The sequence below is a fragment of the Neodiprion virginianus genome, chromosome 1 (genome assembly GCF_021901495.1).
Source record: "Neodiprion virginianus isolate iyNeoVirg1 chromosome 1, iyNeoVirg1.1, whole genome shotgun sequence".
Taxonomy (NCBI): Eukaryota; Metazoa; Arthropoda; class Insecta; order Hymenoptera; family Diprionidae; genus Neodiprion; species Neodiprion virginianus.
The window spans coordinates 11847927-11873668 of NC_060877.1; the positions used below are offsets into that span (position 1 = coordinate 11847927).

The 25742-nt window shown below is 35.9% G+C and overlaps 1 protein-coding gene and 1 long non-coding RNA gene across 2 annotated transcripts; both read right to left on the reverse strand.

The window, feature by feature from the left end:
- Positions 1-213: 213 nt before the first annotated feature.
- Positions 214-1454, reverse strand: LOC124310557 (uncharacterized). Its single transcript, XR_006909695.1, has 3 exons — positions 1364-1454; positions 955-1088; positions 214-245 (listed from the first exon to the last, which is right to left on the reverse strand). It is a non-coding gene; the product is annotated as an uncharacterized LOC124310557 (long non-coding RNA).
- A 577-nt stretch (positions 1455-2031) lies between these two features.
- Positions 2032-3378, reverse strand: LOC124303344 (protein TsetseEP-like). Its single transcript, XM_046760439.1, has 2 exons — positions 3013-3378; positions 2032-2250 (listed from the first exon to the last, which is right to left on the reverse strand). Exons 1-2 carry the CDS (start codon positions 3376-3378, stop codon positions 2032-2034), a joined length of 585 nt encoding a protein of 194 aa, XP_046616395.1.
- Between the last annotated feature and the right edge of the window lie 22364 nt (positions 3379-25742).

Sequence of the window (25742 nt, forward strand, 5' to 3'; positions counted from 1 at the left end):
CTACTCCTAATCCCACTCCAACTCCTACTATTCCTACTTCTACTCATATTCTTACTCCAAGTCCTATTCCTACCACTACTCCTACTTCTACTCCTATTTCTACATCTTTCCCTGATCCTACTCCTGATGCTGATTCTACTTCATCAAATATTGTCAAAATGTTAAACTCACCGAGCACGAATCCTCGTCCTCCACCTCGTCCAGCTCGACCAACGCCAACCACCGCCAACCACCTCGGGTTATACCTGGAATAGTAATAAATATTCTCAGACTAAGAACACATCAAAAATATTATGCAAGGATTATTATAATTAATTATTTAATCAATATGTAATAAATTTCATTAGCGCGTTTATAGCTACTGAATATGTGCTTGCGTGAAAAATGAATTGAAACAATTTATTGTAAACTTGACAAGTTTGAGATATTTTGGCGGGGTGTGGGGAGGGGGGAGAGGTGGGGCGGGGCGGGGAGGAGAGGGGACCCTACCCTATCCTATCCTTTTTTTTTTTTGTCTCTCGATGGGAAAATGCCTTATGCACACCCTCTGTTTCACGCAAGAAACACAGGGTAGTGTGGGATCCGCCCCCACTAAAAACCCATCGGCCACTCTGGTACGGGATAAGAGACTCCCCGGAACCACCGAAGCATAACTTCGGGGGGACTCCCGGCTCCTCAGCGCGCGTGCGCTCATTCCTAGCTTGGGAGTTGCGTCTCCCTTTCCTCCCTCCCCTTCACTCACCTTTCCACTCCAACTCCAACTTCTACTCCTACTCCTACTCCTACCCCGGATCCTAGTCCTTTCGTACTCCTACTCCTACCCCTGATCCTACTCCTACTCCTACTCCTGATCCTAATCCTATTCCTACTCCTACTTGTGAACCTTCTCCTGATCCTACTCCTATTCCCACTTCTACTCCTACTCTATTCGTTATTTAAGAATGTTATACTCACAGTGCACAAATCCTCATCATCCTCGTCGACCTTGGTTTCCTCGTCTTCCTCGTTCTCCTCCTCGTCCACCTCCGAACATCTCCAGCCACCGCCAACCACCTCCAGTAACCATCGATAACCACCTTGGGTTATACCTAGATTAGCAATAATTATTTTAAGTATTAGAAAACATAAAAAATATTGTGTAAGGATTCTTATAATTTTTGTATTGACAAATTTCATTAAGAAGATTATGAGGAAATTATGAAAAATTATAGAAATTTTACTAGCCCACTGATAGCTACTGAATTTGGGCATGCGCGAAAAATGAATTGAAATAATAATTAATTGTAAACGTGACAAGATTAAAAAATTGTAGATAAAATATAATGACAATTGCCATTTAATGTTATAAAAATATTTTACTCACCATGCAGAAATCCTCGTTCTCCTCATCTTCCTCGTCCTCCTCCTCGTCCACCTCCGACCACCTCCGACCACCTCCAACCACCGCCAACCACCTCCAACAACCACCGATAACCACCTCGGCTTACACCTGGAATAGTAATAAATATTTCAAATATTAGAACACATAAAAAATATTGTGTAAGGATTGTTATAATATTAGTATTGACAAATTTCACCAAGAAGATTATGAGAAAATTATGGAAAATTATAGAAATTTTACTAGCGCACTGATAGCCACTAAATTTGGGCATGAGCGAAAAATGAATTGAAATAATTAATTGTAAACGTGACAAGATTAAAAAATTGTAGATAAAATATAATGACAATTGCCATTTAATGTTATAAAAATATTTTACTCACCATGTAGAAATCCTCGTTCTCCTTGTCTTCTTCGTCCTCCTCCCTGATCAGCTGCAACCACCTCCAACCACCGCCAACCACCTCCAACAACCACCTCGAACCACCTCGGGTTATACCTTGAATAGTAAAAATATTTTCAGTATAAGAACACATCAAAAATATTGTTTAAGGATTAATGTAAATCATTAAGTAATCGATTTTATAATAAATTTGATTATTGTATTGACAGCTCCTGAATTTGGGCTAGCGCGAAAAATGAATCGAACTAATTCATTGTAAACATGAAACAGGAAGGACGGAGCACTTGAACTGGGAGTCGAACGTCACCAGATAGTGGGCCTTGAGCGTGGAAACTACGGAGCTCTTGTCCTGGAAGTCGAGTTTCACCAGGTAGCGTACCTGCTTCGTAAGAACCACTGAGCGCTTGTCCTGGAAGTCGAGTTTCACCAGGTAGCGGACCTGGACCGCTGGAACCATGGAACGCTTGTCCTGGAAGTCCAGTTTTACCAGGTAGTGGACCTTGAGCGCAGAAACTACGGAGCGCTTGTTCTGGAACTCGAGTTGCATCAGGTAGCGAACCTGCAGCATAGAAACCACGGAGCGCTTGTCCTGGAACTCGAGTTGCACGAGAAAGCGAACCCGGAACGCAGGATGCAGGAGGTAGAGAACCCGGTATTCGAAATTTGCGGAGCGCGATTTTCATACGTCCGCTCTACTGCGCGGTTGTTTCCGGACTGAGGAATTCGGCTAGCTGAGTTTCGTCTATATAGATGGAGACCTCACGAAAAAAAAATTTTCGGTGACGTCACTTTCTGAACATCCGAATATCCGACATGCAAACTTGGATTTCGAACTTCAATAGTATGTATGATATGATGTATGATGGATGATCATGTATGATGTATGGTGTATGATGATATGATGTATAGGAGTAAAAGTGGGAATAGCAGTAAAAGTAGTAGTTGGAGTCGAAATGGGAGTAGTAGTAGGAGTAGTAGGAGTTAATGCAAAATAAGGAGTAGGGGTCGAAGCAGTAGGATTAGGAGTAGGAGAATGAGTAAAAGTAAGAGTAGAAGTAGGAATCGAAAAAGTAGGAGTTGAAGTAGCAATAGAAGTAGTCGTAGTAGTAGGAGTAGGAATAAAAGTAGGAGAAGAAGTAGGAGTAGAATTAGGAGTAGAGGTAGGAGAAGGAGTAGGAGTAGGATCAGGAGTGGTAGTAGGAGTAGGATCAGGAGTAGAGGTAGAAGTAGCAGTAGGATCAGGATCAAGAGTAGCAGCGAAAGTGGGATCAGGAGTAGGAGCAGTCTCAGGAGTAGGATCAGCTGTAGGATCAGGAGAGGAATCAGAATTGGGATCAGGAGTAGACTCAGGACTAGGATCAGGAGTAGCATCAGGAGTCAAATCGGGAGTAGGATCTGAAGTAGGATCAGAAGTAGTACCAGGAGTAGGACCAGGAATAGGATCAGGAGTAGGATGTGAAGTAGGAGTGGGATCAGGAGGAGAAGTAGGATCAGGAGTAGAAGTAGGATCAGGGGTAGTAGTCTCAGGATCAGGAGTAGGATCTGCAGTAGGATCAGGAGTAGGACCAAGAGTAAGAGTGGGATCAACTATTTTCATGTAAACACTAACAAAAAGCTATGTTTCTATTTCTGCACGGTGAGTTTAACATTTTTCTAATATTTAATGGCAATTGTAATTATATTTTATCTGAAATTTTTTAAACTTTTCACGTTTACAATGAATTATTTCAATTCATTTTTCCCGTAAGCCCAAATTCAGTAGCTATGAATGCGCTAATAAAATTTCTATATAATTTTTTATAATTTTCTCATAATCTTCTTGGTAAAATGTGTAAATAAAAAAAATTATATTAATCTTTACACGATATGTTTGATGTGTTCTAATTTTTCTAAAAATATTAATCATCATTCCAGGTATAACCAGAGTTGGTTAGGGGTGGTCGTTGGAGATGGTTGGCGGTGGTTGGCTGTGGTCGGAGGTGGACGAGGAGAAGGACGAGAAAGACGAGGAGAACAAGGTGGACGAGGAACACGAGGATATGTGCTCGGTGGGTAAAACATTTTTATATTATTTGATGGCATTTGTAATTATATTTCATCGAAAATATTTCAAACTTGCCATGTTTACAATAAATTATTTGAATTCACTTTTAGCGCAAACACATATTCAGTAGCTTCAAATGCGCTGGTACAATTTATTACATATTAATTAATTATATTAATCCTTACAGAATATGTTTGATGTGTTCTTATACGGAAAATATTTATTACTATTCTAGGTATAACCCAAGGTGGTTATCGGTGGTTGTTGGAGGTGGTTGGCGGTGGTTGGAGGTGGTAGGAGCTAGTAGGAAGTGCTGGGATGTGGTTAAGTGTGGCAGGGGGTAGTAGGAGGTGGATGAACATGGTAGAAGGTGTTTGGAGGTGGTAGGAAGTGATCGGAGGTGGTCGAGGAGGACGAGGACAACGAGGAGGACGAAGGTCATCGGAGGTGATTGGAGGTGGTTGACGGTTGTTAGAGGTGCTCGAAGGTAGTTGGGGGTGGTTGGCGGTGGACGCGATTACGCTTCTTCTCACGGGGATGATCGACTTGATCGACATTTCTAAGTCGCAGTCGACAAGTAGTCTCACTTTGTACCGTCTCAATCTCGAGCTTTCATACCGATACTACTTTGGATGCTACGAATGTCGGAGCGAGCTCGTTAGGTAGAGTCGCTAGAACAGAACCCTCCTGCGCTCCCAGGCCCACCTGGGCCCACTTGCCCGCCGAAAACTGGTCACAACAATTTATCAAGGGGTATCCGTCTTTATGTTCTTCAGTCAACGCGTATTCTAAGGTTAGATTCGACAGTCATGGGTTATGTTTCGTTTATTGAGATCGAGTTTGTTTCGCGCTCGGCCGACTGTGGCGCTGTAGGTTTCTCTGTATTGCCAACGTAACTGTCTAGTGTAAAAAATTAGCCGTCCCAGATTTATTGACCCAAGTGCTCATCGACCCGGCTCAGCGATTGGCAAGCAAGAATCACATCTAGCCCTGTTACTTCGTCAATTTCTGTTTATTCATTTATGAGCATGTGGGTTGAAAACTTTTGTCGTACGCGATGTAAGCTATACGGTTGGCGAATAAGTACTTAACCACGATTCGTGGTTTCATATATTCTTCAAGTCATAAATTCGAGTATAAGCATGTATAAGATGTATAGTGCTCTGTTTTACGTAATGTATTTTTCTGTCTATCCTGATTGTTAAGACATTCTTTCTATATTTTAGCCACCAAAAGCTTCGACGAAATCAGAATTGCCGTGACGTGGGCATTGACATCTTGTTTTCCAAATATGAACGACCAAATGCAGGATGAAACACCATAATCAGGGGGTCATTCACTTGAGGAATCAGTTGAAAACCACCGGAACTTACTGAAATTCGAGCTGTACTTTAATATTAAAAGTCACTAGGAAATCAGCAATATGCCGAACATCTTCAAATGTTTAGGAACCACTTAAAGATTAGTGGAATTCAAGCTACATATTTCATTATTTCCTAATATTGGCAATCATCAGGAAATCACTTGTAAGTCGTTGATGATTTCAAAGCGACTATCATCCTCGAATTTGTCCACAGATTTCTTTGTACAACTTTATGGTGTAGTAAACATAGTTTTATAGTATCACTTTAGGAAGATTTGAGAATTTCACACATTCCGAATTTAAAGTCCAGTCTTTTGGTAAAATTATAGTGTGATACTAATTTAAAAGCAAAGTTTCACACGTGTTGATCTTCATATAATTAAACGTTGGTCACTTTGAAGTAAAAGTTTACAAAATGCAAAATAATTCTTGCATGTTTACTCTTGATGTTGTGTAGTTTTCAACGATCAAGTTTTGTGTTATGTGATATTTGCTAACCAAATTTTTTATCTTATAGTGCTTCATTCGGAAACGAAGTTTACCTGGAGTTCTCATCAATAAATTTTAATAAAATTCGGTGTTGATATCGACATTCCATGGTAAATATTTGAAGAATTACGGTAACTTGGGCAGTTTGAAATGCTGCAAATAAGCTCGATCGATCGAAACTTCAAGTGTATGAAGCGAGATACGTTTCACTTGTCAGTGTGCAGCCTGAGTTGGGTTTCATCGGGGCGCAGTCCAAAATCAATTACAGATTGCCAAACTGTAGGGTAACTTCTAACAATGTGTAATTACTATCGGATTACATAATAAGGGGATGCCCCTTACAAGTTTATATTATTGCATGAATTTAAATTTGCATTACCCACCTTACTCCGAAAATATCAAAAAAAAAAAAAATTTCAAATTCAGGTTTGCTCACAAAGAATTTGTTACTTGTTAACCTACGTAGAAACATGCCCCGAATGAATTTTAGCAGAGATCTCAAGCTTTGATATGTAAATTTCTGACGACTAATTGTCTCGGAAAATTTGCAACAATCGCGTATAAAGAACACTTTTTAGTCATGGAAGAGCCTCATGAATATAGAGATTATACATCAATATTGGCCGTGAATTAATTACTTTATCTGCAGTTAGCTCCACATTCAGGTCAAGGCAGACTCTTATTTTCAAACGATAATCATAATTTTAATTTTTAATTACTGGCAAGCGGATAACGAATAAAATTTTACGTTATTAAAAAATCTTTCGACAAAACTTGTCCAATCTGTTATTCAATTCCTAATTTTACACTTCGGCTACTTTTTACCTAAAGAAAGAAAAGTATAATTAAAACAATAAAATTGTATTATTAAATGCTTTGTTCAGAAGTTGTCATTAATTACTCGTCATGAAAAACATCCAAAATAATCTGATTTGATCCAAGATAAAAAATTAAATATCATAAAAACCGTTAATTCATCCTTTTTCCAAAAATTCAACTTCACTCACTCAAATAAATACCTATTTTTCAGCATGCAGTATCTCTGTCTTTTTTTCAAATATCTGCGTCTTGAGAGTTACTCAGTAAATTTTCAGCTAAAAATGTTGAAAATTCCGTGGACTATGATTTTTGTTGTTTTATGAATTCTTTTTTCATATTCAAAACTTCGTTTTGCCAAAGATAACTAATTTGCCTTGAAATATCGTAGTTAAACAGTATCCCAGAATTTTTTCAAGTAACCTTAATCGATATTTCTCTTTCTACGCAATGATTTTTGATGAATTCCGCGCATTTTCAGAATCCGAGGTCGAAAATAAGGGTTATTTCATTTGAAAAACACAAGTTAACCTTCAAATAACCCTACAAATGAAGTTCAGCGGCAAAGTTGGATCAGCCCTTCGATACTCAACAACGTAACTTTGAAACATTTTCTGATTGGCTTGCAATTTTTTGAGTTATTCAGCTGTGTAAGCTGAAACGGGACACCCTGTATATGACACGCCAAGTCAGCGGGGCCTCAAACTTTGAACCAATGGAGATTTAATCTATCATGAAGTGAAATATCGTTAATCCCAACCCGCTGCCTCCTATTAGCTCAATTTTTGGAAGCTTCTCTACGTCACAGCTAACAGACAATACTTACCTGCGTCATTCGTCGTCAACTCCAGCGTCGTGAAGACGTCAGACGGAGGAATAAAATTACAGTTCTCTTTGTCCGGGAATTATACATGTGCAAACAGCGTTATCAAGCAGTGTGTTCAGTGAGTTTTTACTTCATCGCAAATGAACGAGCCAAAATAAAATGTAAGGAAGGCGGAATACTCGATAACAAGAATTTGTCACATTTTAATAACGTTGATTTTAATCAAGATTACTGGAACATCATTATTTGAGTTAAGAGTACTTTACTAAATATCGCAGAAATTGCTTGTAAAACGCGACTTAATGAAAGCAAAGTATTTTATTATTAGGTACATTTAGCAAAATTGGTAATCGGAATTCAAGCAAAGAATTTTTGTCAGCTTCAAGAAATACTTTTATATACTGAAACTGGATCAATTCATTTGTAAATTTAATACGAATTGTTCGAAATTTCTGGATTTTTGAAAACTTACTGGAAATGACTTTGCGACGCCACAGTTAAATAACGGTTAAAATGAATCTATCACCACCAATGAAGAAAGATATTACTTAAAATTTGATTTCAATTTCCAAGCATTCTTCGAATTTTTCTGAACTGATTAAAATGATCATCTGGATGGTTATTAATTTCGTTCATCATTCTTTGTGGAATTATTATTTTATGTACAATTTTATCGTTAACAATTGGAGACTTGAAATCACTTTGAAAGATGAAAGAATAATTTCTAAAAAAAGACATCGATGGTAAAGGAGAAAAATAATGTAACATAATACGCATCTATACGTGTTATAATTTAGTTTCGACTCCAATTACAGTTGGAGGAAGATATTAAATTTGGGAAATTACTGATACTACACCGGATACAACTCCACGATCTGTCACTGAAAAAAAGAAGCCTTCACGAACACTGAGAAAAATTTCATTTGTTATAGTAACTAGAAAAATTCAGTAAAACAGGTATCGTTAAAAAAAACTGTTTGAATATTGTTGGTATTACGAAAAACGAGGTAAACTTAACCATTTTGCGCTAATGCCGATCCATTTTTGGTAATTCCAACGCAAAATCAGTTTGTTCGGTTTACTGTACTTTTTTGGTTAAATAAGGCTTTAACATTAATTTATTGTTGCACAAGCATTAAATTTTCACAACAGTTACAAGAAAATATAGTAACAGATCAGAATGATTAAGAATAGTAACAGATGCTAGACTTTCTGGTAACAGCTTCAAAACTAATTTTCATTTTTTACCTAGAACTATATTTTTTGATTGTGGAAAAAAGTGAAAATAGTTAAGGACTGAGCGGTAATTGGAACTAAAAATGTCTCTCAGTGAAATGATCGAGATGCCGATTGTTAATGTTCGACCATACTGTTCTAAAAATCCACAAGTTTTATTAGTTCGGTTACCTGAAGATAACGTAGCCCTTAATAAATTTATGGAAGACACATACGAGTATCAGCATGGATTCTGTCGATAACTCTGAAACTCGATATTAAATGCGCGATATTATAACTGTTACAGTCAAACTGAAACCGAGTTTAAAACTATGCAATGTAGCTTAAGTCAACAAGTTGTTGTTAATCCAAAGTACTGCAGTATCGGTCGGTAAAGTTTGTAAAATAAAACCTAGTACGAGTGGCCGTAAAGCAAAGGAAAGAAATAGTAACACATACTAGATTTTTTATTTAATACAGCTACATAATCAATTTTAATTTCTTTCGCATTTCTGTATTTTTCAGTAATGATGAAAAATAAAAATAGTTAAAAAACTGAATAGTAACAATTGCTATAAATTTTTCTTGCTGTAAGAACCCTCCACACTGTATCGTAATACCAGTTCAAATGGTTTGATTGTTTTGTCATCGAAAAAACCAAGTCAGATTCAGCTTTTGCTGACCTGTATCGTCATTATTTTTAACGGCAAACTTTTTGCGCGTTGATTCGTATATTCGCAGCCTAGATACGTAGAATAAACACATTTCAAAGCGTTTTACTTATGATAGTTAATTAAAGCACGTGTAACGAACTCTGGAAAATCCGATAATTTCAATTTACAGTTACGCTGCTGCTAACTAATCAATGTTACAAAGTTTCATTTTAAATAATTCAATCTTGAACTTATAATCTACGTACACTTCAACACCGCGAAACGCTTGCAGCGCACTTCATTACTTACATCGTGTTCCTATTTCCAAATCCAACATTAAAACTTTTGTAATTAATTCTGATAATATCGTAGTGCCCTCGTACATACATCTAATAATTTAATGCTTGTCACTGTGTACACACAAAGGACACACTTTTCAACGCCTTCGTGAAATAGGCAAGATTCGTATCTCATATTGTTTTTTGTATTCATTTTTTTTTATGCATAATTGTAAACTTCAAATCTCACACTGGTGCGAATTAATAACAGCGAAAAAACGCTATTCTGGGCGAGTTTCTTTTTACAGTCAACCATTGTTATTTTTTAATTTCAACGTCACTCGTTCGATCTGTCAGGAAATTTTACCCCAAGAAACATTTTATAAGTGAAAAGCAGTTGGAAAATTCAACAGCCAAATTCGTATCGGTATGAAATTTAATAGTTCCTTACTTGTTCTATTCTCTAAACAACTTTAGGGATTCGTAAGTTCTGTAGATCTACTGTGCATTGATGCAATCAATTCTAAATTAGCAAATTCACGTACATGATATGAAATTTTAACTGGAAAAAATTTCCCATGCATTGTCCAAATTTTTTCAAACCAACAGCTTTCTTATCTTGTATGGAATCAGAAATTTACGAAACAATCAAATTATTTCGACGCAAGAAGTAATACCATAAAAATGTTTCGGTTACTGGCATGGTTGTCCGTCGAGATAGAGAGCTGAAATTTTCAACGGATGAAAAAAAAAAGAATGATTACATGTATTAAAACAAAGATTTATTTGTAAAGTGGAAACTGTTCAAAATTTCTCCTTAACGAACACGCATAAATACACTCAGAACATTTCACCATAAGACAATTCAGCCTATGGAGGTGGTTTCCATTGCAAGAAACTTTAAACCTAAAAATTGCTAATCAGAGTAATATCATGAAAGTTAACCTGATGCAGTTTCTGCTTCACGGGGTCCATTTCAGCTAACTGCCGGATAAAGTTACTTTAGTAAATCCCTGAAGGAAAAGACCATGTAGAAACTTTCGAATATACGCCAGTTTGTACGCTCTGCGGATAGACGACACCCCATTTAAAACTTTAAACCACGTATCAAAATTGTTGACGTCTTAAACTACGGAAGTATCACTCTTCTCAATATGGCCAACGTTGCTTTAACGATTAATGCTTTATTGATAACCATCTACTACTCGTTGTTAATCGGAACACGATGCGACTTTACATTATCAGTTACTGTAAGGTCGCATAAAGTGTTCCTGCACTGCAGCATCCAGGATGAACGGGTAAGGATAAGCTCATGCAGTTAAGCAAAATGATTAAGATCCCTAATTAGCTTGTACTACAACGGTATGGCTTAGACTTATTACTCGCAAGTAACTGTGTCAAAAATTTTACATTGAGAAAAATGTCATTTGTTACAGTAACTAGAAAAATTCAGTAAAACAGGTATCGTTAAAAAAAGTGTTTGAATATTGTTGGAATTACGAAAAACGAGGTACGCGTAACCATTTTGCGCTATTTTCGATCCTTTTTTGCTAATTGCAACGCGAAATCAGTTTGTAAGGTTTACTCTACTTTTTTAGTTGAATAAGGCTTCAACATCAATTTATTGTTGCACAAGCATTAAATTTTCACAACAGTTACAAGAAAATATAGTAACAGTGATCTTAATGAGAAAGAATAGTAACGGATTCTAGACTTTCTGGTAACAGCTAGAAAACTAATTTTCATTTTCTGCCTATAAGAATTATATTTTTCGATTGTGGTAAAAAATGAAAATAGTTAAAGACTGAGCGGTAACCGGAACTAAAAATTTCTCTCAGTATATGAGTCTATGCCAAGTGATTTTGTATCTAGTAAGATTACAAGTTCTGAAGAAAAAAAATTTTCAAAACCTAATTTACTTTCACTTTAGAATTATATCCATAAGGATTTTCATTATGAATGACTTTACATTTTTCATGATGTATCAAATTAGAGCTTGAATAGGGCTGCCCAAGAACTGAAATCTCTAGTTTTCATAGCGAAACTGGACTGCGGTAAAGCAACCAACATTGATTCATTTTTTTTAGCAACATCATGATTAATTTTTTCTTTAGTATATGTTCACCAGATGGATGTATATGATATAGAAAGTATCTCACATTATAATAACTCTGGTACGATTGCTAATTTTTATTACTATAATCGCATTACACGATTATTGATTAATAATATGAGGAGTAAAAGATAAAATTAATGAACGTAATAAAATAGCGTCCAAAGTATGCGTCAACAGTTTGAATTCTCTCACTGAAATCGGATCGATAGCTTGTGTTTTTCTTTCACGTCATTTTCCGAAGGGATTTGTTGTAACAATCGTAATTTCACGTTTGACTGTGAGTTGGATACGCAATATGTTTATACCTATGGTTCGACGCTTATTCTCCCACTTCGTTTCACTGGTATCAATAAAAGCTTTTCTCAACTTGATTTGAATGAAATGCTAGGGTTCGATGAGTTTTATGCGAAGTTGCAGATTGTTGAGCATCTTGAAAGTAGAAGAGGACACGAATTCTACTGGAATCATAGTTATAAATTCTCATCGTTACTTCAAATCGAATGTAACATCAGATTTGAAAAATTTTGGTAACCGTGGACTCAATTTTAACGTACTCGTTGCATTTTGCACATTATATCGATATACTCTGCATTGTTTATGCTTATACTTCTTTTCGACTCAAACATGTTTAATGCACAGTGCACATTTGTATCGTGAAAAACAAAAATGATAAAGCGTTCGGAAAGCAGCAGGATTGAATTTCTATCGTATCTTGGCAACGGCTGCCTTTCCTAAGACTGGGTTTAAAAAAAGCTTCACGTACGGGAGTCGAGCTCGGTAGTCGTTCGAAAAAAATTTATATCAGATCAGCGGACTTTGATTTCTCTACATGCATGTGATTTGCTTGAAAAAGAAAAGGATGAATACAGAGTCATCGATTTCGTAGTGAAGAAAACTAGGTGAACGACAGGATTTAAAGATGTTTGTAATAATTGAAAGGTTAGATGCTTAATAATAGCATCATGCTTTCCAATATGCCAATTTCACGGTGCTACACGAAGAGAATGGAAGAGCAGATTTCACTCAAAATTCCAGACCCGATTCGTAGTATCAAGTAATGAAGCTTTTTGATTCACGTTTGATACGAGCTCATGGTATTGATTTTCGGATAGCATAATCCAATTGTAATCAACCAATACAAATTCTCGTCCGTCAACAGACAATGTATGCGATGTAGAATGATCGATGGAAGACGATTGAGAGTTTGACGGTGAAAATTTACCAATGATATTCTTTACTTTTTACTGAATAGTTATATTACGAATAAGACCAGATAAAACGGAAAGAAAACAGGGTAGAAGAAGAATAATGATAGATGATTTCAGCGTTACATGTTCATGAAAAACGTATCTAGATGTGCGGACAAGACAAATGACGCTTCCAGCCAACATAAAGAAAGGTTTTTTAAGAATAATTGACATGCTGTTTAAAAGAGACATTTTTGAAATTTTTAAAGAATTGATAATGCTGTAAGTTCTTGGCGAAACTTTCAACCGTGTAATACCTTTTTAAATACAACAGGGAACTGCAAGGCAACAGATGTCTAACATGCGCTAGTTTCGTAACGAAAAATGGGGCTCATGGCGACGATTTGTAATTTGATAAGAGTTCATCACACGAGAAAATTTAATAATATTAATATCATGTAGACGTTCGCTGTATAAGGAATAAATACAGTACTAATTTATTATATCGGTGTCCCATTTTAATCTTACACCTGATTTATCTCGGAAAATATGGCTCCGATCGAGTATTGAGTATTATGAAATTTTTAGGGTTCAAAGGGGGACGTTCAAAAAAAAAAAAAAAAAAATTATCGTATGAATTAATAATCAGACAATTTCTAAAATATAACCAAAAATTCGTTTTTGCAGTAAAATAAGTAGACGTAAAATCCGTACGAAATTCATGCATTAGCGGTGAAAATTTTACTCTTCAAGCGCATATGAAATCAAAATTTCTCAACTTTGTTTTTGATGATTTATGATTCAATATAATATTTAATATAATATAGTATTAATCACATAAATTGATATTGTATTGCATGATTCATGGGGGTAAAAAACAAAAACCGACTGTGAAGAAAAAAAACCGCATCGGTCGATTAATCGAGTTTGAAAAATAATCGGTTATACTCGATTAGACGGAAAAAAATATGCGATTTGATCGAAAATCGATTATTTTAGGTCATTCTTACGTCCGGTTGATTATTGGAATGGATCGAAAGATACGAATTGCGAGTAATGAATGACGGATTCTCAGAAAAATGTCTAAAATAATTCTGTAGAATGCGAGAACTGTCGCACCAAAAGAATTCCAATGCTGAATCAGGCGCGGGTGAATTATGAAGTAGCGAAAAGAATTCACCAGGACCAATAACGGGAGTCCCTACAGGATGATCTGAACGGCAGGAGAAGCCTTCATTCCTACATGTTGAATCCCACGCAAAATTGTTCTACCCGTAAATCGCGCTACACATATTTCAAATTAGAGGGGGTCATTCTATACGGTTCACAATCAGTCCTACGCACTTTAATCCTACACTTTTTCAATCCTACACAACACGGTTGGCAGCGGTAAAAACGGCAGCGTAATTACTACATTCTGTATGTGTGTAGTGGTTTCGGATAGCGACGGTATGACAAAAGTTTAACTAATTATTTTAAAAGAGGAAAACAAATGAAAACTAAGCAGACGGTGAGGAATATAATCAGAGTTGAGGTCTATAAAATAATATAATAATAATAAAATAATATATTCGTTGCGCAATGAGATATTTTCATAGAAATCTTTCGGAGAACTAGTTTGTTTAAGATAATCTGAACGTGAGACAAACTGTGACCGCATCTCTTCAAGATCAGTTCTTATTTCTTATTGAATAATGTTTTGTAACGAATTTAGTTTCTTTTATCAATCTACGCGATAAAATCAGATAACGACAGAAAAACATGAAACCAGACACCAAGAGAAATTGAGTCTTTTGTATAATTTTTGGAACTTCGATTTTTTTCTTTTATTTCTCCACTCTTTCTCAAATTCGTTATTCTCTGGTTACAGTATAAAAGGGACACTGCTCGTGGCAGATCTAAGAAACTTAGCTTGACAGTTTAAAAAAACCACATGATAAATAACGAATAACGTATGGATAAATAAAAAGATAAAACGATGAGTTAGGATAAAATTGTCCGTGAAATAAAATTTAGCCGAGAGAGGTTTTTTAGTCGAACATATGAATATGTACGGAAGACGGTGTCGATGTTTAAAAATGTATAAAAAAAGATTGTGAGTCAAGTCTTTGTGTTTTCTGTACTATATTCAGTTAAAATTTCTACTTCGCCAGGATTTACGCTTCAACTCACCGTTATGACACGTCTTATATTATCCAACTACGTAGATCTAGCAAACGATCTCGACCCAAACTCGTCTCTCTCTCCCTCTCTGTTTCTTCTCCTATTTCCAATACGAATCGTCACGGTATTAAAAAACTACAGGAAAAGTATTGAAGTGGCGTGCTTTTGTACTTTTTCGAAACTTCATACTCGTCAGGTTTATTGTGTTTTCTCCGTACCTTTGCGTCCAGAGAATTCATCACAGTCATGACGTAATAACACCGTTGAGTTATTTTATGTTGTTTTATATTTCATTCTGAAAGCACGCTAACAAAGCGTGGATCGTTAAGGGTTCCGAGAATATCCAGAATACTTTGTTGAAAATTATGTAATGGAATTTTCCACGGGTTCGAGAAGATTAATTTTCTGAAGTTGGAACATTGCAGATTGAGTAATACCAATTCTTTACATAACTAAAACCCTTGATTCTTTCATCGAAGAATTTAAAACGTACAAATTGATTCAATAGCTCACAATCCTTCAATAATAATTGCCGATAGGCTGGGATTCTTGAAAACTTTGAAAGAAAGGGTCAAGAGGCAACAAGAAATAATACATCTAGACACAATCCTTGAGGATTTTTTAATTCAGTCGAGAATGATTCGGAACCACTTTTCATTCGAATTTTCCTAGTTATCATCATATCTGTAGGACAATTACTGCTTTAATTTGTTTAATGTTTTCTAAAATTTTTTTTCAACGCATTGGAAACAAAATTTCTCTCTCTTTTGCTATCTGAGACGCTCACCTCTGGGAATGGAAATTTCATCACTTTATCACTTTGGCAAAAATTTACTTCCGTCAGCGGCATTGTTCCCGATTCAATGTATAATATATTGGTTGCGTTGAATAGAGCCAAACAATGAGGGTAAGATAACGATGAAAATTTGTGCATCACCATCACGAGCAAAGAAATTTCCCCTCGAACCAATAATTGATTATGCAAATCCGATAACAAATTTACTGAGTCAAGACCGCGGGAATTGTCACAATCTATAACTCGCCTGTTGAGAGTTTGAAATCATTTCGTCTTTCTCATTATTGATTTTTATTATCAAACAACAGATTATTATTATAATGATTGTTTCGATAAATTACTTTTCAACATTTTATTGCCATTTTTGATTGGGTTCAATCGAGGATTCGACATACTTTTTTTAGGGTTTATCACTGCTATCTGGATAGCAATCAATTTTGACTCGATCGAATACCGAATGAATCAATTGCAGAAATTGCAAGTTAGATTCAACAGAATCAGAATCGTATTACAGCTTTAAAAAGAGTACCACTTAAAGATGATTGGAGTCAATATCCACTAATGGTCTAAGGTAGATGTTTCATAAAATGAAACTAAAACCATCTTCTATTATCTTTAAAATTATGCAATACTTACCGATAAATAAGACTGTTTCTCACGTGGATGAAGAATCGGTGAAGACCGGCAACCCTCCCTTCGCTCTCCCCCTCGGTACTGTTCGCTCTGCTGGGCTATACCGAGACAATCTCTTGATACTTGAAAATCAACCGCGCATGCGCCAAATAATTCAATCTCATTGGTCGGCGAAATCTTCCCGCAGCGATATTTTCGTCTGCGATGCAGGCGGGCCAACTTACACAAAATGTGTAAGTTTGAATTCTCAAAGAGCACAAGCATTAAATGCCGACCGTTCTTTGAAGAATCAACTCTCCGACACAACAACAAATGCTTTCCAAACCTTTCCGAGTCACTAGCTCAATTATTTGAGATTCTAACCTCGAAAATTTGCATCAACTACATCGCCGCCAGAAACAGTTTAACAGCTGAAACTCGGCATGGCTACGGTGACGGTTTCAAAAAATGGATTTCTTGAAAACCATTTTAAAAAATCTAAAATACTTTTAAGATTAAGATACCGTTGGACCCAGGTCGAAAAAATAATTATTTTCGTAGATATTGAATATTTTGTGGAGCGGTGCGTCGGTCTCAACGCAAAAGTTGAAACAATTTGGGTCGATGATTATCCCCAACGTCTCCAGAACTTTCATGAGGCTTCTCAGGCCATCATTGAACACTAATATCGCGATATCAGTTGTGATATCAACGATTTTTTTGCCTCCGGAGTGGGACAAATTAACAAGCTTAAAACTTGGAACGCGTTTTTCTCGAAACCACTTTTTTGAGTGCGGCCCGCAGCAAAACTCAAGCAAATTTTATCCGATCGACTTAAAATTTTTACTGTATTAAGGAAAATAAATTATCTAATGTACTACATAGGATTTTTTCGATATCTCAATAATAATAAAAGTTATAGCCTATTTTCGACGAGAAATATTGCTCAAAAATCATTCTTTAATTTCAAAGGCGTGGCTATTTTTTAAAAATCAATGTTTTTCCAAATCCTTACGTACTGCACTTCAAAATATCATATTGTTAACGAAAACACTGCGCATGTTTTTTTAAGTTGACGTTGAAGAGAGTTTTTCTGTATGCCGCGAACCACTGCGGGGACAATAACACCCGACGCGGGAGCTTCCCCAGCGCCACCATGCGGCGTTAAAAATGTGTAAAAAATGTTTTTTGAAGAATTAATAAACAAGGAATTGAGCCCAAAAATTTTTTTCGAATATCTCTTATTTTTGCCACAAAAAAAAATTATTGAAAAATGTAAAAAAAACAGGGGGTCACAGTGGTGTTGTCCCTTAAGGTTCGTCGACACATCAAGTCTCACCCACCGCTACGACATATCCAGGTCTAACATTTTCTCCAAGGTCTCCAACTTTTACAAAGTCACTTAAATTCAAAAAGATCAATCTTCAAAATTTGCGTATTGCCTTCATTTGCTATTCATACGAATCATCGTTTTGCTTTTATACTCTTTGAGCCGTCAATCTCTCAAAACTTCTGGTGGAACGGGAAGTTCTTGGCCCCGTGCGACTTGTCTGAGAGTTTTTCTCCAGGGATCTTCTATCCGTTTTTCTCAGCAGATTCTCGGCTTCTTTATACTGCAGCAAGGTTCCCATATCGACGCATAATTTAAAACCTTTAATTTTTACCGATTTTCATTTAATCTGTTCCACCAACTTGACATTTAATTTCACAACTTTACGTTTCTCCTCTAGCTTCCTTTCTGAACATCACTGTGTTCGAATATGAAAATTCCAAAATTCAGAAGCCTAATTCGTTTAGATTATTTCATCATCGGCTGTGGTTGTTTTAATACAACATTTTTACATTTAACGAAATTTTGACGGGTCACAATTAACAAATTCATACATCAATCATAAGAACAAATTAGCCACGAGTAATATTTTATTACGATTCCTCGTGATTGGGCAAACTTTGCTTGATATAAATGACCCAAAGTTTACTGATTTACTAATAATTGAGTGATCATTCACACAATCATACATTGAATTTCGAACTTGAATGTAAGAAGAAATAATTCACAATAAAACTAAACATTTACCCACACTCACGCCTATTTGTCCCCTCAGGGGTTGGCAAATTCAAAAAGTAAGTTCCGAAATGAAATCAGGGACCCAAAAAACCACTGGGTACCAACTTTGGTCTAATTTGGTCGATTGTACGTGGCTAACAATTTTGGCACGAAAACTGGAAAAACTCGTACCAGTCAACCGGTTAAAAGACTGTGTGATTCATGTTTTTACTCACCTCAGGAAGAAAGCAAAGTTACATATTGAAAGCATTTACTTTTCAATAAAAATACAAATTAAAAGTTTCATGGGGAGATACTCAAAGTTTAATTTAGTTAGTTTTGTTAGAGAAATGTGTGAGTAATTCAAATTTTAATTTAAAGAGAGCTGAATAAATGATATCTGTTGAACATTATAAGCTTGACTTCATTTTGCATTTGATTAACAGTCTTACGATTTTTTTCAAGTTTTGGAAATTTTTCAAAAATTCGAGAATTCTCGGGAATTCCTAGTCGGGAATTCTCAGGTCTCGAGAAAAAAATAGGTCAAGAAATCAAACTCTATTTTCACAATCTGGTTAATACAAGATGAGGGCTGGACAAAAAATTTACATATTTGCACCTCTTATCGCACTTGAGGCAACAAGCGCCTGCTTTGTCTTTCGTTCTCGAACTGGACAAAAAAAAAGTATCAGCAATTCATTTCATCAGACGTCAGAAATTAAGATTTTATACTTCAAAAAGTAGAACAACTATCAATTTCACGGTGAATATTGTTTCACCTGGAGGATGAATAAAAAACGTTCGTTCATCTCTCGGAAATTATTACCTACAACATTTAACCCTGTGCCGTCGCACTGGAACGATTTTATCCCAAGTGAAATTTTACTATTACACTTTTTCCTTGCATTTTCGCTCAGATAATAATGTATAGTACAAAATATAATAAATTTTCTACACAAATAATTGTTGATTTCCAGTTCAGAAGGATTCAGGAGTATTGATGAATTTTATGAGATTTCTTAAAGCAATTTAACGCGTTGTAAATTGTACGTGGACGCTTTCGTGCCAGTGCCTTCACGGAAGTAGCAACATTACAGAGCAACCCTGCAAGGTTGATTGAGATAAAAATTTAAACCTGGTGTACATGTTTTATTAATCAAAACGCATCACAGAGAAGAAAAAAATAGTGAAATAAAAAATTATGTGGAGTCAGGGACACGATGAACGATAAACATTCAATGACCAATAATACCAAATATCAAAATATATTCCGTATAGTTCCAAACTAGTAACATTTATCACACACTTGATCATACCATTCGAAAAGTTCCAAAAATTTTATCGAGAATTAGATTACCTGCTTGGCATGTAACAGCGCAAGTGTTGAACACATTCACACGCAATCGCAAAGAAAAAATGAATGGTATAACAAAAATTTTATGGGTCAGCGACACTACGAATCGTGAACGTTTGTCGACCAAAAATGCCAAACCTAACACTTGTCGCAGACTTAATCATATCATTTAAAGAGTTCCAAAAATGTTCTAAAAAATTAGACTACCTACTTACCATATGACAGCGCAAGTATTGAATGCGCAGTGATGTTGGTCACAAAAGTAAAACAAGGAAAAAATTTGTGTACAACATCATTCGGCATTATCAAATCTCGCATTGATTATTATGTATTCCACTTTTTCGTAAGACGTACCTGATTTCCAAGAGAGAAAAGAAAGCTTTGCTGCGTAGGTACGTACATGCCTGATAAATTGATTTCTTGGAACCAGACTTACAAAAATAATTTCCGTCGCTGTACGCTGCTGTCTTTTCCATCACTTCAGAGACTTGCTTCCGAGGTGAACAAGAAAAATACGCATTTGCTCTCGAACTCGTACAAAGTGAGTTAAATTTAATTGTAATTGCCCCAAACCCATCAGCCAGAAATCAGCGCTGATATCAGTGTCAACGTTTCGGTGAAGGTGTCTAGATTGGCTGACGATGAGTAAGATTGCGAATCGCGCGGGATGAATCTGTTGGATCGTAACATTTTTTACCGGTGAGTTTCACCGGTTCACAAATCAACGCGGTTTGAACATAATCATTGGGCCGCTTCTGCTGGATGAAGCTTAATCCTGTTACATAATCAAAGTTAGTGGAATTTTTATACGTACGAAGTCATGTTTCATAAGTATCAAAATGGCGAGACGCGTGTAGAGGACGAGATACAGGCGTGACTTTGAACTTTAAATAAAAATAGCCCGCGACGTCCAATCCGTACGCCTGTCGCAGCTTCATTCGGTTAACTCGAGTACAAGCAGTCGTAAACGTAGAGCAAACCACTACAATGATCTAGTGCGCCTTCACCGTGATCTTTTGATAACTTTGTGTCAAATTGCCGCCCGGGTGGTGTGAATAAATTTACCTGCGTGTTCGTGGAACTGTGAATATTCTAAACAAAGTTTTTCTTCAGTTTGACGATCACAGATCTGTGTATACAGAATATGACCATCAATTTTTTACGTATGTTTAGGTTACGTGACGTACGCTCGAATTGTGATAGAGCCTAACAGTTTTCTTACATATCATTTGAAACATGAGAGATGTGTCGAAAAAATGACTAGCAGAATGAAAAAAAAAAAAAAAAAATAGCGCGTGAATACGAATCTATCAGAGAAATGATTTGTTTGTACCGAAAATTTATTAGGCTGAACTAGATGACAATCATGTAAACCAGACGTCATACAACTATCGAATATGTTCAAATTCAAATGAAATATGTTCGTTTTTCACAAGCTCAGAATTTTTTTTTCAACTGTGGGATGTTTCTAGCTGATTTTTGGTTGATCCGCTTTTGTTTTGAAAATACAATAGTCTTTTCAAGTAAGAAATGTGAAAAAATGATTAGATTTGACATTCTTGTATTTAAAATGGTTCAAACAACAATCTTGTTTTAGTAGAACGCCGAGATTTTCAATACCTCAATTTCTGTAGTTGCGGAGACGAAAAAGTCCCAAGAAATCACCGTTGAAAACTGCGTGGTGAATTGTACAAGAATCCAGAAAACTGTATTTTAAATTTTGGTAGGGTTATACAGAAGTCATCCGAATCGACGAAAATTTAAAACATATTCCTTTAGATACCTTTGGAAATCACTGATACAAACTAAGGGTTGTAAATGATAAGGCTTAGAATTTTTTCGAAGGTATTTTACGACTCAATTCGTAGTAATTTTTCCGACACATGCCGCTGCATGAAACGTTCTTTCGACACATCGAATATCACTTTCATTACTTTAATTTTTATTTCTTACTTTACCGATTTTTCCAATTATTAAAACGGCGCTCCGGCTATAGATTTTTTTTTTTTACTAACCTGAATTAGTCGCATTGCATTCTTTCCAACGACTCGTAAACGGGGAGTAAAATCCAATTTCCTTTCGGTGTTCGAATGTTTGTAAAGAGCAGAATTGCGCGACGATGAAACATCTGACGGAATCTGGAGAAAAATTGCTACTGACAGTAGTTGATCGATTCTAACGAAAAAAGCTAATAGTGTACCACTCTCGATGTATTGCCGAGTAAAAAGCATGAAAATTTATTTTGGGTGAGATTAGTTTTTTTTGTTTTTTTTCAGTTACGATTTCAACGAATATTTCCGTCAGAAGGGATATGAGGCTGTGATTCAACAATTCACTGATCTGTTTTTGACGAGAATCACTTCCACTTCGCATTTCGTTGTGGAAAGTGACACGGGTTTTGTTTCTCACGTCATTATACCACCGTAGAATACTCAAGGTCTGTGATGAAATTGCATCCTTGAAGATTTATTTCGAGAGAGTTTCTGTAACCCTTGAAAGGTATCTCCTTTTGAGGGGTTCCGTAAAGTTACCTTTTTTATACCGTTAGACATCCAGGCTCTGCATTCAATTTCAAGGTTAAATTATGAGAATTCTTTCAAGATTTTTTTAAATCACTTCGCAGCTTTGACATTCACCCATATCGTATACATTAAGTATTTCTCTTGAAACCGACCTACGTTTGCCCTTGACCATTGGCGATTTCCTTTATTCTCAAATATGGTATTGAGTGTGCAAAATATCCTTTACCGAGCTTTAGATTTTTTGTACCATGTGTTTGAATTTTACTGCTCCCACAAAAAACAAAAATCCAATTTTCGAATAAACAGCTTGAATCGATTGGTAATAATTTTTTCTCACGAATTCTTTGCTGAAACGAACTGTACGTAAAAAGTGAGACAAATCGAATCAGATATGAATTTAAAGAATAAAAATTTATGTTTTATACCTTTTTTTAGACTTCTTTTGAAGGAGGCTTTTCCCCGAAAATCTGAGGAAAAGATGTGGGGTGTATGATAAAAATCCTAAATGATAAGTCAGGTCAAGTGACGACTCGTTTGAAAGAGCTTTTTGAGGAGAATATTTTATCCGAATTTTAGCTTCATTGATGCAGCTAATTCGAAATGGCTTTGGAACAGTTGACAGAATTTTTTAAATATAAAAGCACCCACCGTTTTCCACGTATACTCGACTCGTTAAGCGTATTCGGAATGGCGGCTGGATAACAAACTGATGTTTCACCGTTTTGGAGTAGGGATAAAAATTCCGAAAGATCAAAAAGTCGATCGGTCGAAAGGCTGAAATTTTAGAGATACGAATTTTAAGACAACGAATCGTCAGCGTACCGAAGCTGGGATTTTCGATAAATCACCCAGTAGAATGACTGTTTTCGCGGAAGTTCATTTAACCGAACGCTCGATTATCCGAACAAATATTTTCAGAACAATCGGCATTTCGAATGACCAAAGCACAGAATGTGAAGATACGGAAAAATGAAAGTTCCGAAATTGAAAATTGAGAGCAGCTAATCGCGCGGTGTTGCAGAGAATGTACGTGTTACTGACGTCATCCAACCTTGCGGCATTTTGGCCATTCTATCTTTGGCGGGTTTAGGGATTTTGACCATTCGAGTCGTTGGTCAGTCGTTACTGATAAATTCGGTTTTGTAGATTTTCGACAAGGGCACGAGTCTCACGTTTGAAAAGGCAATTTTTTGACTCTTCGATATTTATGCAATTCAATATTTTGCCCTTATTGTAATATTGGCCATTTTCAGAAAAAGAATCTCGGTACAAATTTATTTATACATTTTTGCGTTCTTAATTTGTGTTTTTCTACAAGTCGTCTTTTCGTATTCATGGTCTTTCTACGTTTTTAACTTCGGTAGTTTGACTTTCGGGATTTTCTCCCGTAGATTTTTGGATCTTTCGCATTTTTGTTACCCACCCGCGCTTCGGGTTGGCTACATCAATAGTTGCTCGAAAAGATCTGTCGAACAAACCGTCACTCGACTTTTCTTGACATTTTAGATTGTCACCTTACACTCCGGGCTTTGCCCACCCTTTCGGAAATTACATTTTTCAGTCTCTCGCAATTCCTATAAATTTCATTTCGATGTCTGCATTTTTTCCGCTTGCACCAGAAAAACTAATTATGAATATGAAGAAAAAAATCCTCGCTCAAGGGTATCTGTCGAATCCAATTTTCGAAGTTCACCCTGGAAACTCGAAGCTTTTCCGTTGAAATAGTACTGTGAGGACGTAATTTTTCTCAAATTGTTACTACCTTAACACATTTGGTGCTACCGACTTGGTTCTGGAAGCATTTTGTATAGAACTTATCTCTGTGAAAAGATATCTATTCGAAGGAATTCGTTGAACAGTTTTAAGCCTCCGCGAAAGTCAAGTTTATATAAAAAATTCATCTTGGTGCATCTTCTGCGGCTACACTTATAATTTAATAAAAAAAATTCATTTACAAACTTTCAAGCAGTTCAATTCTGTGTAGAAACGTCTGCAGAGCAAAGTCTGTAGCTTCAATTGCTTACGTACTATGTACGTCTTTTCATGTAAAAATTCAACTTTTGATATTTATAGCTGGTTAAGCTGTTTTGACTTCAGACAAAAATTCTAATGACGCTTCAATGGAGAATTCGTTGCTTTAAAACGTGATTTCACGATCAAGTACGTATCACTAAACGCGGCTAAATAGTCGCCATTTTTTTGGATGATATCTTCTTTGCGTTATGAATATGATTATAATTAAATAAAGCATCTTTGAGTTTCGAGAACGATCGTTAAAAATTCAATTTAAGAGATTTTTTTATTAGCAAAAAGATTTTCAGCCGACGGCAGAAAAAATATTGCTTCTGAATAAAACACGCATCGTATCATCTGCACTGCGAGGATCGAGACTATTAAGTTAAAGTATGATGTATAGATGGAGGGTTGAGTTATTCAGAAGCAAGATCTCGTTTAACGATTACATAGCAAATGGAAAATTATACCTCACCCAAGATTAAATATACAATTTTGCATATCTGAGGATACGTGATAGAAATAGTTCATTGAAACAAAAACGATTCAAAAAAAAAACAAAAAACCATTGTAATCGTATTACTGTTGAAAAGTAAAAGTGAAGTTGATTGAGTTGAAATTTACTACAAGAATATTTTTGTTTTCATTATTCAATATACGAATAAGTTGAAAACGCTATAATCAAATAGCTAAATTGGAATCATAATTGCATAAATTGCCTTTCATCTTCGCGTTTGCCATAAGCATACCGTTTACCCAATTTTAATTAATCAGTACTCGTTTAATGTGTCAACAGACTCTACAATTCGGCTGAAAATAAGCGTAGGATGTAATGTATGACAAATTTACCGTCATAATAATAATTTATTACACTTGATCAAAGATTTCGAATGTACCTAGCGGAATAAAATTTTGCCTCCCAATGGTAGTCGCTGTTTGTAGAATCGTGACGAAAATCTGTGCGAGTATGTAATTACTATTGGAAATCGTATTGCCATCGATAATATTATCATCGTTTCGGATGGTACGGGTATAAAAAGAGAAAAATATATTTGTCAAGTACGTGATTTTGAAGTCGATTCATACAGCCGTTTGACACATGACGAAGTTCCATCCAGCAGAGGTTCTGCGAAAATAGGGTGGAGACGATAAAAAAGAAGATTACGTTTTCCATCAATTTACCAGTTCATGTCTGTGGAATTATTCAACATATTGCCAACGGACTTATAAAGCAAGATGTCATATAGGCTGGGTCTCCTAGTCCTGACAATTTTATTGCGAAATGTTCGCTAGTTTTTCCTGAGAAGATATTATTTTGATTGTATTTAACTTTATCAACTTCGGTATTGCATCTTAAGCCGTAGATTCATCACTTTTTTCCGTTTCCATACTATTAGTTAATTCTACGGCATATAAGGCAGCTCTTTCATCTTCTATCGTTCATCTGGTGACGGAAATATTGAAGCC

Bases quoted from the DNA above. Each gene is read 5' to 3' on its own strand.
- LOC124303344 (XM_046760439.1), bottom strand. From the start codon at position 3,378: ATGAAAATAGTTGATCCCACTCTTACTCTTGGTCCTACTCCTGATCCT. The intron at 2,251-3,012 runs GCTACTTCTACC...CTGGACTTCCAG, and splicing joins CTCTTGATCCTGATCCTACT to GACAAGCGTTCCATGGTTCC.